The sequence below is a fragment of the Lagopus muta genome, chromosome 19, assembly GCF_023343835.1.
Source record: "Lagopus muta isolate bLagMut1 chromosome 19, bLagMut1 primary, whole genome shotgun sequence".
Taxonomy (NCBI): domain Eukaryota; kingdom Metazoa; phylum Chordata; class Aves; order Galliformes; family Phasianidae; genus Lagopus; species Lagopus muta.
Genome location: NC_064451.1, coordinates 4,829,052 through 4,843,979, shown reverse-complemented (window position 1 = coordinate 4,843,979; position 14,928 = coordinate 4,829,052). Strand labels below are relative to the sequence as shown.

The window sequence follows — 14,928 nt, the reverse complement described above, 5'->3', positions numbered from 1 at the left end:
AAAGCTGAGTGCCATGTCACTGCAGTGGTGCTGCCATCTGTAGCTGAGCTCATGTGTTCACAGTGAATGGCTGGACTCCATGAGAGCAGAGCAAGGAGCTTTGCTGCAGAAAATCTTTGAATCATGTTTTCAGTGGCAGGAAACAGAAAAGAACAAAGAGCAAAAAACCACTCTGGGACAAATTCGGCTGTAAGTGCTGTTTGGACAGCTTTATACTAGAGCAGTGTGTTGGATGAGAATTAGCTTCTGCCCAGCTCACTCAGAAACCAGTTCATCTCAGCAGTGTCCACAGTGCGGCGTTTCTGGAGAAAAAACATGAATTCAGAGCTGAAGGTCCATCCTGAGCAGCACATCTTCCTTCCACTTCAGGATTTTAGCTTGTAGATGATGGAGAAACAAGAAGAGGAGCATGTGTAAGCCAACGGGAGAGATACTGTCCTCAGGACACCACCAGGGCTGTGCGTGGGGAGTGACACAGCTGAGCCCACGGGGCTGCAGCCAGGAGCCACGCATGTTCCCAGTGCTTCTCAGCTGGAGAGTGGCTTTGCCCTTTCCAAAGCACTCTGAGTTCCCTCAAAAAGCCTTCTCAGATCTCCACTCTGGTCCAGTTCTGTCACTCAACATTCTGGAAGAGCAAACAAAAGCACTTTGACCATGTCACACCCGAGCAAAGGGATTTACCAGCCCTCGGAGCTCCTCTGGTTTGTTGATACACATCTGCACCATACAGCACACACAGCCAGATCTGCTCTGATGTAATTGTTTATGGCCATTTTTACCACTGGAGCATCTGGCTCAAAGCTCTCTGCGTCCTGATGTGGCTTGAATGACACTGCAGATAGAATTTCAGGTTAAAAAGGAAGTGGAAAAAGAAAAGAGCTCAGCTCCTAATTTTGCTGAACAATGAGGGATTTTCTTGTTTCAGAGCATGTTGCATTTCATTACCTACAGGCTCTCCAATTGCTTTCCTGGAACTGTAAAAACCTTGCTATCAGATGTCAGCTTTGTATGACAACCAGCACATTATGAAAACCACAGAGCGCAGCCACGGAGCAGCTGGAAACCCACCGCCTGCCTCCTGCCAACTGGCCTGGGCCCTTCGTGCAGCCAGCAGCGGGTCAGCCTGCACTACTGGCTGCAACCTCTGCTTCCTTTCATGCTTTATTGTAAAGCATGCGATTGACAGGCAGTCAGATCCTTTGGAAATGCACATTATTCTTCAACAACGCTCAACACGCCCAACGTTGGTTGGGTATTTTGGACTGCATGGCACTGTTCCCCTTATACGATTACCAGCTATGATGAATTAGCTTTTCATTTTGGTGAACTACACGGGTGCTTGCACTGCTGATGAACACCTTGCTGGAGCTCAAAGAGCTGCTCCATCTTTCATGCATCCCCATCCTGCCTTGCTGATGCTGCAGGGGACTCCTGCTCCCCTCACTGTTGACCTGGACCTACATCTCCAGTCTCCAATGGGGGATGCCCAACCTGCTGCTCTGCAAGGGGAAGAGATTACCACCTCCTTGTTGTCCTCACTTGGTCAATCAGAGGCCAAGTGGCCAAGTCTGGAAGAATCAAGATGAAGTGACAGCAAAGAGTAGGCATTAGAGGAAATGGGAAACCACTGCAAAGAGATATCAGGTGGGACAGGAGCTCAGAAGGGATGCACATCTCTGATGGAAATTCTGAAATCTCAGCTGGATCCTGCACTTAGCTGTATGTTGGTGCTTCAGATGCTTTGACTCCTCCCTCCCTACCAGAGGGACAACTGGCAGAAGCAGGACCTAGAGCTGAATGGAGCAGTGTGAACTTGGACAGCGTGACCAAAAGATAGAGGATACTTGTGTGTCACAGCTCCAGCTGCCTCGAGCCCTGCCAGCCACAGCTGGGAGACTCACAGGCCATCTCCGTTTGTTTGCTGAAATCCACTGGCTTTGAATTGTGCACAAACTATCCCTGGAGACTCAGTTGGGGCCTCCCTGCTGCTTTTGTTTGGGATTTAAAAACCGGTTTGCTAACACGGGGGATGGCTGAGCCAAGTTCAAGCTAATGATCTTTGAAAAACGTTTCCTGAGCACCCAGGGAGGCTTGGGTGAAGTTGGTCAATAATGTACCAGCTTTGGCATGGCTTCCTGGAAAACACAACCTTGCTCACAAAGCCAGACCTGTAGGACCAATTGTTGGGTGAAAGCCTCTTACTGCACGACCCAGTAGAACTGCATGGCTCAAAGCAAGCTCTCTGCCTCTTCCCATTTCTCTTGCTGCTCCGTCGCCAAGTGGTGTGTGAGTTCCTACAAGCCCAGCCAAGTCCTACCTGCTCTGGGGCCACATGAGGAACTGCCAGCACCAGGTCTTTCCCCCGGGCCAGTATGTGCAAAGCAGGCTGAAAATGTACGGCCAGATCCTCATTTCCTACATGTGTCCAGAGCATACAATGCTGGAGAGCCTTTTTCCTTTAGACATAAGCAAGATCAAGATGAAGACTAAACATGCCCTTGGTGTTAAGGAAAATTCTTCAGGAAGTGGTTTAGCTGTAGTGGTTTGCAGAGCGAGAGCCAAGCCAAGGTGCTGGAGAAGTTTGTCTATGGCTGTGCATGAGCATCATCTTCCTTGAGCCAATATGAACCTCTTCCAGCAGCAGAAGGTGAGCTGCACAGCCCCACATGCAGGTCAGTTGGTTGGCACAGTGAACCAGCTGGATCCTGGCGTCCCTGCCACTAACAGCACGGAAGCATTAACATCTCCACTATCACCTCAGTAGATGAGCAGGGTATCTCAGCAATACTGGAGCAGCTCCTTGCAAATTCTGGTCAGGAACTGGTCACTGTGCAACCTTTGCATTTGCCCTTGTGTGAACACGTTCAAGTTTTTCCCCTGGTTAGGCTTTTCTTCTCTTTCTCTGTCAGCCTTGAGAACGTCCATCCATGCCTGGATGGTGGTTGTGTGTGCCTTGAAGAGATTGGTTTGATTTTTCATTACAGCTTCCATTCCTCACTTGGAAAGGAGTGGGTTGTAGGTATCACTAGTGGTTTGCATCTCTGATCCATGAACTTGGCAGAAATTTAAGGAAGATCCCACTAACACTTTTACACTTTGGTGGTGATGGATCAACAGTTGGACTCAATGATCTCAGGGGTCTTTTCCAATCTTAACAATTCCCTGATTCTATGACTTCCTCCATGGGAAGCGAGGATGAAAAACTCCAAGAAAGGAAAAAAAAAAAAGGAGAAAAATTATTTGTACTTCTGTCAGAGGACTTCCATCTCTAGATTACCTCAGCAAGCATGGAACAGCAGCCTGTGCATTAGGTAATGGCCCGACGCTTGGCAGCAGGCAGCGCTATCTGGAGCCCTGTGGTCTCTGAAAGTCTGCTTGAGTTCAGACATACGGATATACAAAGGAACATATTAAAATAGTAGATGGAAATTCAGCACTTTGCAGTAAAAAAAAAGAAAAAAAGGAGTGATTATGAGAGGGAATCTTGGCTCCGTGGACTTTTTTTTAAATAAAACAGAACGGCATCATGTTCCCAGGGACATGCTGGCAAACAGTCTGCGAGAATCTATATTTTATGTGCTATAACTTAATATGACTTTTGCATGATTTTAGCACCTTTATTGGTTCTTAACTGTGCACAACATAAACACGTGGAGCTGCCAGAAGCTGTACCCACCCTGCTAAGGGCTCCCTGCGGGCTGTGGATGCATTTGGGGCAGGATTACAGCCTTGTTCTGCATATCTATGGAGTTTCCACCTTCTAGTCAAGTCAGTGCTCCAATTCCCCATCTCAGCCCCAAAACAACACAAATTCAGCCCCTTTGCTGCCTCACACTTTTCTCCTTGCCTTCCTTTTAGCCAGCCCCAACATCACCAAAGGCACAAATGATGTGCTCTAGCATTGAGCACCCACCCCATGCTCAAGGGCACTGCAGGAATTACGAGAAACAAATCACTGATAGGCCCCCCACTTTGGGTAGAAGGATCTGGCTTTGCTGCAGAGCAGCCTGCTGGCACTGGGCAGTGTTGCTCCACACCTGGTACCACTAAAAGAGCCCCAGGCTGGATCCTGCCCTACTCCTCCAAACAGAAACGAGTGAGGGCAATTCAGGAACGAGTGAGTGATCCACATTTTGATGACCACCCTCCTCCTATTTGCATGTTCTTTTTTTGCAAAAACAGTTTATTGTGTGCCAACACTTGCATCGAGTCATATCTTGGACAACATCCTGTCCCAAGCAGTGTCCTGGTTCACTGCCTGCATCTCCCACTCAATCTGCCCCCACATGTTTTGCTGCAAGATGGCATGTCTTGTCACAGAGTATTAATATCAGTGGTAATGGCTATCCTTGCAATAATAAATAAAATGATGACTTAAGAAAAAGCATATTTTGCTTTTGCTAGGGTTTCAGTGCATTCCAGCTTCCCAGACACAACACTGCATGCTTTCATTTGTGCCATGGCTGCAGAAGGCTCTCAGCCCTTTGTAGGAGCTGGCTGCCTTCTGCAACCCAGGGCTCACTGTGTGCCCCACATCTGAGCAGGGGGACACAACAGAGAGCCCACACTGCACATCTAGGCCGTGCTCCAGCCACGAAGGTGAAGCTCACCCTACACACAATGGCTAGAGACAAGAGCACAAAGCACTCGTTGCTGACCCCCCTGGGGGATCACCCCCAGTTTGGGATCACTCAGATGGCCCTATGGAGAGGTGCAGGAGCTGTGCTGGGCTCATGCACCCACCCAGCTACCTGCAATACACACAGGCTGCCTGTGCAGCCAGGAGGAGAGCTCTAGTTGCTCCAGGAACCCCACGGGACCGGCTGGCAGAGGTGAGCAGGATGCTTTCTCAGACTCACTCGGACACCTGTGATGCCGGGATATCCAGGAGGCCCTTCTTTTCCCTTCAGCCCTTCAGTGCCTTTTTCTCCTTTCTCTCCATCCAGGCCTTGCTCTCCTTTGTCTCCCTGTGGAAGAGAAGAGGTGGGAGTTTGCATACCCACACAACACATGGGTCACCATACATGGCTCTTGAGAGGAAAAAAAACACGCTCCATAATTAATATTTCAGGAGTCTGGGAGGAAAAGAGACTGCAAGCAAAAGGATGAATGAGGATGAGTCATAATACACTTGACATTTAACAAAATGAGCAAAACCATGTTTTTTTTGAAAAATCTCTTGGCTGGAGGAAGAGGAACTCCCCCATTACATAGGGAAATATGAACTTTGCTTCTCCTGCAGTGAGGCCTGAACCTCCTACATGAATGAGGCAGTGAACAAGATCTGAAAGAGTCCCCTGCCTCACCCAGGAGCCCCGCATTCCAGATGCTAAAGACTGAATGGGTGTGATGGGCTTGTCTGGAGGGGCACCTGGCTCTTGCAAGGGCTGGGATTGAAGTCATGAAACTGTCACCTTGCCCTGAGAAGGTCTCGTGGTTGGAGCAGTGGATTATGGCAAACCTCTGCTTCTCTGCTTTTACAGATGGCACATCTCATGGAGATGATCAAAAGGGCCAATTCAGCCTTGATGCCAGCACTGACAGCCAACTGGTCGTGGTGGCTTTGTTACCCACTGTGCTAGAGCAGAGCCACGTCTCTAATGGTCACACCAACATCTCTGCAGCAAGCAGTGGCTCTTCTGCTGCCCAGAGACACGTTCAGGTTGGACTGATCATCTCCAGATATCCTTTCCAGTCCTTGTGGTTCTGTGAAACCTGGTGTGGTTCAAGAGCTCTTAGGATGGCAAGAGAAGTCAGAGGATTCGATTGTCTTTAAAGGCGAATCTTTTGGTCCAATGTTCAGAGATAAGCAGAAATGAAGACATATGGCAAACAGCTTAATCAGAACAAAGCAATAAAGTGCATTGTTGTGGGACCGGCTGCTTTTTCTTTCCATGGAACAAAACAGTTGGCCTGTTTGGAAAGGCTGGCTGTGCAAGGACAGAAATGGAATGCTGTTCCAAAGGCAAGGTAGCAACTCAGAGCAGTTAGATAAAGAGAGCAATGCAAGCTCTGAGCACCTGGGACTTAGCCAGGAGGAATGGGATCCAATTTCTTTCCTTGCAAACAATGCTCTGGTCAGCAGTACAGGGGGCAGTGATGGACAATTTTTCTGATTTCCCCTGCCAGGCCCAGGAATTCCTAGTTAGTTGGAAAGTTAATCTGTAAAAACTCAAATAAAACAGATGAATTGTTGGAAACTATATATTAAAGAAGTTGACCTTTTTGGAGATTTGATCATATGCCAAAAATGTGGGTAGAGGAGTGAAACACGAGGAGTCCATTATGTGTGTCTGCAGAAAAAAATATCCTGACTTCTGATTTCTAAATAAATTAAGCCATCAAAGAGGCAAGGGAACAGTGCACCAGAATACCCTTCCTGCTGCAGAACCTATACATCCCAAAATTTACCTTGGCTCCGTCTGGACCAGCTGGCCCACTGTCCCCTTCCAGCCCCATTTCTCCCTGCAAGACAGAAGCAAGTCACATTAAGCTGTGCCCAAACACACTTTTCCCCCATGCTTTCATCAGATGACTCTTGATCTTAGCCTGAGAAGGGACAAGAGCCACAGCCAGCTTCAGGCTCTGCATTCATCCCCACTCCCTCCCACAGAGCAGCCAGTGTCTCCCTACTTGGTGGAGCATCGCGAGCTCAGCTCAAGCCAATGGGCTCCATGGGGAAGGCAGAGACTCAAGCAGGGCTGGGAGGGTTATGGGATGCCTGGGAGAGGGGCCTATGTCCACAGGCTGTGGGTGAGGAGGGACAAGAGCCTCTGAGGAGCTGATGAGGTGGAGAAGTGCCACCAGAAGGTGGGTACTCACTCTTTGACCAATGAGGCCTTGCTCTCCAGGAACTCCCAGCTGGCCAGGATCACCCTAGAAAGAAGGCATCACAGACAAGGAGACGAGCTGCTTACTGATGGTGAGCATAGGGCACTGAATGCCTGTCGGGGCACTGAGGCTGATAGAGGCTGCAGGGCAGGGGTAAAGAGATGCTTTATGCAAACCATTGTGACCTGTTCCACTGATGGTGTGGAGGGACAGCCAGGTCAGGATGCCATAGACATGCTAGCTCTGGTGAAGCCTTGGAGGATTTGCCAAGGAAAAAGAGGCAGGGGGTAGGGACTGAGGAACAGCATAGAAGAAATTGTATTTAATCCCCACAGAGTCTGCTCACAAGCTCTCTATGTAGGAGCAAACTTTCAAACCAAGCACTAGGGGGGGACAAAATAAAATTAACCTCCCTGTGAGCTGATCTGCACAGGGACCTTTGTCAAATAAAGAGATGTTTTCTGAAAGCCTTTCCGTGTAGACAAGAAGGTGCATTCATGGCCCTGAAGCAGAGCACCCTCCCTCATAACCACTGGAGGAGCTCAGTCCCCACAGAGCTGAGGTTTGGGAACTGGTGGGACTTTGTCTGAGGGTATTTTTACACTTGAGACCTCGGCTCTTCTTGTTCCGTGTTGGAAGCTGCCTACATCTCTGGTCTCAAGCACTTCCTTCTCCACTCAGACTTGGGGCTTATGACAGAGCTGAAATTCATTGCCAAGCTCCTTCTCAAGCTCTGATAGGGAAATCGCACAAAAGGTTTTTCTTACCTTCATGCCAGGTTCACCTGGGAGGCCAGGTTGTCCCATTGGGCCAGGCGGTCCCTGTGAAAAAAAAACAAGAAGACAGACAATGAAAAAAACCTTTGTAACCAAGCAGAAAACAAGATCAAAGACATAATTCCTTTAGCAGAGACCTCCCAGAACAGCACAGCCCTGGTTGCAATGCAATCACCGCCCGGAGCTGGCTCAGGGTATGCAGCATCAAAGAGGCACAGCCTGGCTCCTGCGAGGGCTCTGTTCATCTCCCACGCCCCCATTCTCCCCTGTAACTCCTTCCAGCCCTCTGCTTGCTAAGGCTGCTGATCCTGGCAGAGGGGCTGGCACCCCACTGACAGCCAAAACCTATGGGAAGGCATGCAGATAGAGGGAAGGTGTTCTTCCTTGATGTCACAGCTTTGCAACAGTGGGGCCACTCAACATCTTTGGCACCAATGCCAATTGAGAGCTTGAATCTTTCTACATTTTCTACTACCCTGGGAAGAATGACAATCCGTAAGACAAGACCAAAGCCTGTCTTTAAAGGATTCCAGGGAGTTATTTACTTAGGATATTTGCTTTCCAGGCAGCACTCTCCTTACTCTTTGCAGTACGGAATAAAGGAAAAAAGAGCACATAGTCAAAGAGAGCACTTGGCTGCCCAGGGAAGGGAGCCAGTTCCTGGCTTGCTGCAATGGATTCAGGCAGAGGAGGGAGCAGGGTGAGTGTTGGGTTTATTAACGAATGGTCAAGTCACGCAATGAGAAAATTCGAGCTCCAATGAAAGCAAAAATCCTGCTTTGGTTTCTCCAGAGGTGCCAGTGCAGAGAAAGGCTCCTGGAAGAGGCACAGATTTGAATAAAGCTCTGTACTTTCTTGGTTGGCAGTATCCATAGTGGCTTGGTAGCAGCTTTCCAGCTCCCCAGTGTGGTTTACCATGCTCAGAGCCCGCTCCATCCAGTCTAGCAGCCATGAGAATGGAAACTTTCATGACTCATACACTTTGCAGTAGGCTGTATTAAAAGGTACCTTTGCTGCTGTTTTCACAACCAAGTGAAACATCATGGCTGCTTTACAGTTTCCATACAGGGATGTATGGAAAGGAGCTACCAAGGGGAACTGGTACACCCAGACAAAAATGCTGATATTTCATGGAGAATTAAATAGAGCACAGTCTGTAGATGAGCCAGGGGGAAGGCATGGGGCATCTCCTGCAATCCATCAGGACACTGTTCAGCAGCTGCTGCTGCTTTGGTTATGGTGTGTTTGTGCCATTGCTTCATGGCAACAAGAACCCAAAAAGCACTGTCAGCAGCAAAGGTGTTTCTCAGAGCTCCTTTCACTGCCTGCAGTGACTTGAGAAGGGACTGCCTTGGCCCTCCACAACTGTGCCTCACCAGTGAGCAGGACATAAAATAACACTTCTCAGTTTGAAGGCTACAGTTTGTCCCTGGCTCTGTATTGTGGTATGGTGTGGTGGTAAAGCCATGCCTGGGATGTGTTTGTGAGAGCTTTGAAATGTTGCCCTTGTTGTGAAGATGGGGACGCCCAGATACCAGCTGTGTGTCTATGGCCTGAGATGAGAATGATGTTTGAGTTTCTGTCTCTCACTGTTTGCTTTGGAAGTTGAAATTCAGACTTGAGTGAAGTCTTTCCTGCTCATGTCCCTGGGTGTGGAAGTTTGCACCTCTGTCACCTCTGTCAGAAGGTGCCTCTCTTTAGGTGAAGGAAAAAGAAATAAGAGCCAAGACCAGACCTACCTTATGGCCCATTTCTCCCAAAGGTCCAGGTGGTCCCTGTGGTCCTTGTGGACCCTGGAAAATGGAGACACAAGGTCCTTCTCATACAACTGTTTTTATTTCTGAAGGGCACCATTTCCTGCAAGGTAAAACACCGGTTCCCTCCCACATCACAGCAGAGCTATGGGCAGCAAGATGGAAAGACCACAGTGGGTGCACTGAGTCACTGTAAAGTTCAGAAGGCCCTTCACCATCTCTCTCCCACCTGTAACAACTGCAGTTGGTAACCTGGAAGTGTCTGGTATGCTTTCTTGTCTCTGTCCTGGTCCGTCCCATAGACACAGACGGCAGGAGATAACTCTCAGCCTGCTTTAATGGGGCCGTGCCCTTCCCCAGGTCTGTGTCTTCATCTGACATCTCCCAGTGCCTCCCCCAAGGCTGGGGACTCACTTCTGGCACTGCAGCCTCCCTCCTGGTCTCCACCCATCCCAACTCTCATTACATTTGACTCTGTCTCAGACCCAACCTTGCCTTGCTTGTCTCCATTTCCTCCCAAAATCCAGCCTGCTCCAACACTCTCCATGCTGATCCATGCCTCTTTTATGCTTTTCAGGGATCTGACTTCATCTTTTCTCGTGCCTTGTAGGGCTCTAGTCAAGTCTTTCACATCTCTGACCTCATTGCAACTGGCAGAGACAGAGAAATGGGGAGTGGGAAGGAGTAGGGACAGAGAAAGCAATGAGGTGTCTGTGTGTGACAGATGTAGAGAGAGTCATAAGGCACTTGCCGGGTCGCCTGGTGCCCCTTTTGCTCCTGGAGGTCCAGAAGGCCCTTGGATACCCTAGGAAAAAGAAACACACCAAGGTCAGCTCCAACCCCACGGCAACCTCCTGGCAGTAACATGTATCTCAAAAGCTCCAACAAAGAGTGGAGAGGTGGTCCTGTAAGTATGAGATGTCCGAGTTTTTCCTTCAGGACCAGGACCCAGAACTTAGGAACTGGAGTGAAAATGAATTTCTAAAAGGAAGCACTCTCATGGACACTTACTGGAAAGCCACGGGATCCTGTCTCCCCAGTCTCACCCATCTTCCCCTGTGAACACACAGTGACAGATGTTAGCAGCTGGATCTGTGCTCAGACACCTGTGGTGCTTTGGCCAGAAGAAGCTGCAGGTCCCTGGGCACTGTGTGCATCCCCGGAGGGGTTTGACACCTTGCCACATTGGGCAGGTGCTGGCTGCAGGACGTACCTGCAGCCCATCTGGCCCCAGCTTGCCTGGCTCCCCTGGACGGCCCTGCAAAGCAAAAAGACAAACACACGTTGGCAGGAGCACAAATGGTATCGGTGATGCTCTTCTGCACCAGCCTACCTGCTCTTGCATTTTTCTCCACCAGATATCCCCTCCAGATCCCTGCAGCTCTTGAAAGTCTGATTGCCCAGCACCCTGCCCTGAGGAGCACCCCAACCAGCAGGCAGTTTGGGCAATGAGCGACATGACCCAAGTCTCTTTGAGCAAACACTGCTTTGGAGGAAGGTTTGCTTTTGCTGCATAAAGGACTCGTTCCTGCTGGCTGGTGCTCACGGTGCCATTGTGACCTTGTTCTGTCCACAACACAGCCTAGAGCAGTCTCAGCCAGGCTGGTGCTCACCTTGGCACCTCGTGACCCTGGCTCGCCTACTGGTCCATCAGGTCCTCTGGCACCCTGGAAAAAGGCAAAAGAGAAGAAAAAATGAAGGTTTGACTCACTGGGAAGTACAGTAGCACCCTAGCTGTGGTCTGGGGAAGCCAATCATGTGTATGGAGGCTGAGCAGGGCAGTCCAGGACTCAAAAGATCCCTTCTGTGCTTTGTTCTGTTTCATTTCCAACCATTTGCCAACACACAGCACCAGAACATTTTTATTCCCTTTTAAACTTAATTACCAGCTGCAAACCAAAGCCAGAGGAGAAAGGCGTGTGAGGAACAGCCTTACTTTCAGGCAATGCTTACACAATGACGGCTTTGCAGTGCACAGGCTCACAGTTCTAGCCTTATTGATATCAGATCTCTTCCTTCCTATAAACGCTGCTTTTCCAGCTGCTCCTTGGCATATCGCATTGCTTCGTGGTCACAACTGGGACAATAAAGCCTACAAAATGGTGGGGTTACTACCATTAGAGGTTTTCAAGGACCATGGAGATGAGGCACTGAGGGACAAGGTCAGTGGGCATGATAGGGCTGGGTTGGGGTTGGACTTGGTGATCTTAGTGGTCTTTTTTCCAAGCTTAGTGATTCCATGATTCTATGACAAAACACACGGACAGGTACATGAGTTCCCAGCTGAAGTTACAGCTCCCTGCTCTTTAAGGAAGGGGCTGCTGTCAGGAATCAGGCAGTGCTTGTGCATGTGCATGCCAGAAGAAGAGCAGCTGGCCGTGCCTGCTTTGTCATCTCTGGTCTTGGGGCCAGCATCTGTACCTGGGTGGGTCCAAGAGGCAGGGGAGACCTGAGATGCACGGGACACGCAATGTGCTGGTGGAACCTACAGGAGCCCAGGTGCCAAGGGATCCCGGTGAGCTCAGGTGTGCTGCAGGAGGGGAAGGTGTTCTTCCAGAGGGTCTCAGCTGTGAGAGCCCTGGTCTTGCAAAGAGGACCCATGACTGAGCTTCGAGCTGCAGCAGAGCTGAATGCACAGCCCTCTGCACCGCTCGAACCCCAGAAACCCACATGTCACACTGATGGAGAATAAACAGAGCCGTGGTCAGGCAAAATAAAACGGAATAAAAAGGGAATACTGAGAGACTGTATTAATGCACGTCATGTTCACAATCAGGCTGTGATCTCAGCTGGGACTCTCAGGCGCTACTGCAATATAAATAATAAATAATAACACAGAGCGGTGCTAGAATGTAATGGTAAGAGGAATTCTGAGAGTGGGCCAACGCGGAAATAGAGAAAACAGGAGCCAATGTGCTTAATCGGGATGCGAGCCCAGTGCCAAAAGTAATAAGAGCATCAGGGAGCCAACATGTTAGAAAAGCAACTCCAAAATGACAGGCACAGGGAGAGACTCACAAAGAACGGCAGTGTAACAGCCGAAGATGCGCAGGAAACTTGGCCAAATTGTTACAGCAGACAAATGCTGTCAATATAAAATAATGCAAAAACTTCCACCGTGCTTGGCAAAACCCTGTGCCGCCAAGCACACCAGAGACAAACTAACCAAAAGCCTGCACTGCATGTCAGTAAAACACAGCTCTGCCTGGGCTGCGGGACGGACGGACGGAGGGACAGTGCCCCAGCACAGCGCTGCAGCCAGGGCTGTTTGCCGTATCCACGTTTCCTCCAGCAGAGCCCTGTCAGCAGCATGGCAGGACCTGCCAGGGCAATCTCCCTTCGCAGCAGTCACCTGGCTAATCCCATCACAACACATCTCATCAGCGCCTGACCCAAAAGAGGAGAAAGTGACCCCGTGTTCGCAAATGCATGTGGCAAGCTTCGTCTTCCCCAAGCCTCCTGTGCTCCGACCCAGGATGAAGGCTTCCCCTAATTCGCCCTGACAGGGAAGGCTGCATTCAGCCAATTAGTGAAATCTTCAAATCTCTCTTCTCCTGACAGCGCTGGTTAGAGAGGGGTGAGCGAGGTCCTGGCAGCTCTCCAGCCCATCCTGTGCCAATGCTGCAGCGCACGGCACGCTGCCTTCCTGGGCACACGAGGGCACGCAGGGCACGGACTCATCTTGAGAATGGGGTAGGAAATGCAGTGAGAATGGTTCTCTTGCTGGTGTCAGCATGTGAGGGATAGGTTAGTGGGCAAAGTGGTGATGGGTTAATGGTTGGACTTGATGACCTCAGTGGTCTCTTCCAGCTTTACTGATTCTGTGATCTCCAGGAGCCCATGGAACAGTGAAGGAAGCTTTGCTTTGGTCCATGTGAACAGTTGTATGGCAGTGCACAGTTCAGGGGAGGTTCTGCTGGGCCACGGCTGCACACACAGTGTGAACTCTGAGCAGCTTTACAAAGCAAAGAGGAAAAAAAAAACGGGGTTGGATGGAGACCTGTCTGCTCCTTTGGGCTGTGCAGAGAGATGCAGGTTCACAGCTGAGGGAGATCTGAGAACCTGTTAACCTGCTGGGGTCAATGCTCAGTGGCATTGCTATGTCCAACCCAAAGAGCACATCCAAAATCTGGTCTGGGGCAGTGCCACCAGACCAGATGACACCTTTTATCCACCTACTGACATTTCACTACCATGGTCCAGCCAAATGAAAAGCAAGCAGATGCCCTCACTGAAGATTGGAGACATCACCAGCCACAGATCCATAACTAACTCTCCCTCAAAATGCTCAATGCTTTTTTAGCCAGCTAGCAAGATCCCTGGGAGCAAACCAAAAACACCTCTGCTATTTCTCCACAGGCAATTTTTCAGCTGGGCCTGGAATAAACAACCACTTCCAGGGTGCTTACATAACACCACAAATTCCTTGTGCTTATGAATTCCTGCAGTTTGTGATGTGGGGATGGCTGGCAGGGAGACAGCAGTCCTCCACCAGGTGCACAAGTCCTATCTCCTCTCTGCAGGCTGCACCTGGGCAATAGTGACTGCAGGACGTGGTGGCAAGCTAGAAAAGAGAAATGTTGCTTGGGACTTGGAAAGCCAGCATCCCATCCAGCAAGAGGAGAAAACTCCACAAATATGGCTATTTTGGCTAAAAGAATGGAGCACGGCCACTTCACAGAAGGTTAGGCACGTGTCCAAGAGCTACACTGAAGAGGGATGAAAGGAAGGAAGGCTGGACTTTCAGGTCCCAGTTCCTCATCCTTTGGGAATCAAAGAGGGAATGTCGTGTCTGTGGAAGACTGCTCAGTATTGGTTGGATGTACGAAGCAAAGAGATGGGGAGGAACAATGCCTTGTCATGACTGAAAAGAAAGTCACAGTTCTTTAAGGATATTCTTTTCAAAAGTTGTACTTCCATCCTGACAACTCAAAAGCTATCACAACATAAATACAGACCCCAAAAAGGCTCCATTGTTCTTGACAATCAAAACCATATTTGCTATTTACGTTTTCTTCAAAAGTGAAATTGCTTTAATGAAGTCTCCACAAACAGAGCTCATGGAATCCACAAACATCTGGCAGAGGCTGCCTTCATGTTTCCACTCTGAATTGAATTACATCCCTTCTGTAAGCGGGGACAGACAGAGGGTAACGTCTGAAATTACAATTGGGGACCATTTCCCCATCCTGAGAAAACCAAGAGCAAGACAAAGCAGGCAAACACAGAATACTGTGTGCCTGGAATATCTTCTGAGAGTACGAAGAGAAAGAAAACGTGAGAGACAGAGATACAAACCAGAAATCCTCCAGGCAGGAGATCTGCCGGTCCTTACAACAGCAACTTTCCTGCATCATATTCACTGAAATCTGTAGGATCCAAATTGCCTTTCTCTGCTGGTGTTCTTAGAAAGGGTGCCCGTCTTGCAAATTCCATAGGGATTGTATTACTGTGGTTCTGGAGAGGAAACACAGCCCATGGCTGCCAAACTGAACATCTCTGACATGTTGTACATCACTCTGGGGATGGACATTGCTGGCGGGAGTGGTGTGCTGCAGGACTGCTCC

At 49.5% G+C, this 14,928-nt stretch overlaps 1 protein-coding gene across 3 annotated transcripts in view; it reads right to left on the bottom strand.

Annotated features, from left to right (window-relative positions):
* LOC125702540 (collagen alpha-1(XXVII) chain-like) overlaps nucleotides 1-14,928 on the bottom strand; it is a 127,011-nt gene that overhangs the window by 27,925 nt on the left and 84,158 nt on the right. For all 3 annotated transcript variants that reach the window (XR_007380632.1, XM_048965961.1, XM_048965960.1), the window contains exons 29-37: nucleotides 10,975-11,028; nucleotides 10,575-10,619; nucleotides 10,373-10,417; nucleotides 10,113-10,166; nucleotides 9,347-9,400; nucleotides 7,599-7,652; nucleotides 6,823-6,876; nucleotides 6,412-6,465; nucleotides 4,860-4,967 (exon numbers count right to left, since the gene is read on the bottom strand). Coding sequence is in view for 2 of the 3 variants with exons in the window: in XM_048965961.1 (XP_048821918.1) it covers nucleotides 4,860-4,967; nucleotides 6,412-6,465; nucleotides 6,823-6,876; nucleotides 7,599-7,652; nucleotides 9,347-9,400; nucleotides 10,113-10,166; nucleotides 10,373-10,417; nucleotides 10,575-10,619; nucleotides 10,975-11,028 (522 nt within the window). In the remaining variant the exon portion in view is untranslated. The remainder of the gene's footprint in view (nucleotides 1-4,859; nucleotides 4,968-6,411; nucleotides 6,466-6,822; nucleotides 6,877-7,598; nucleotides 7,653-9,346; nucleotides 9,401-10,112; nucleotides 10,167-10,372; nucleotides 10,418-10,574; nucleotides 10,620-10,974; nucleotides 11,029-14,928) is intronic.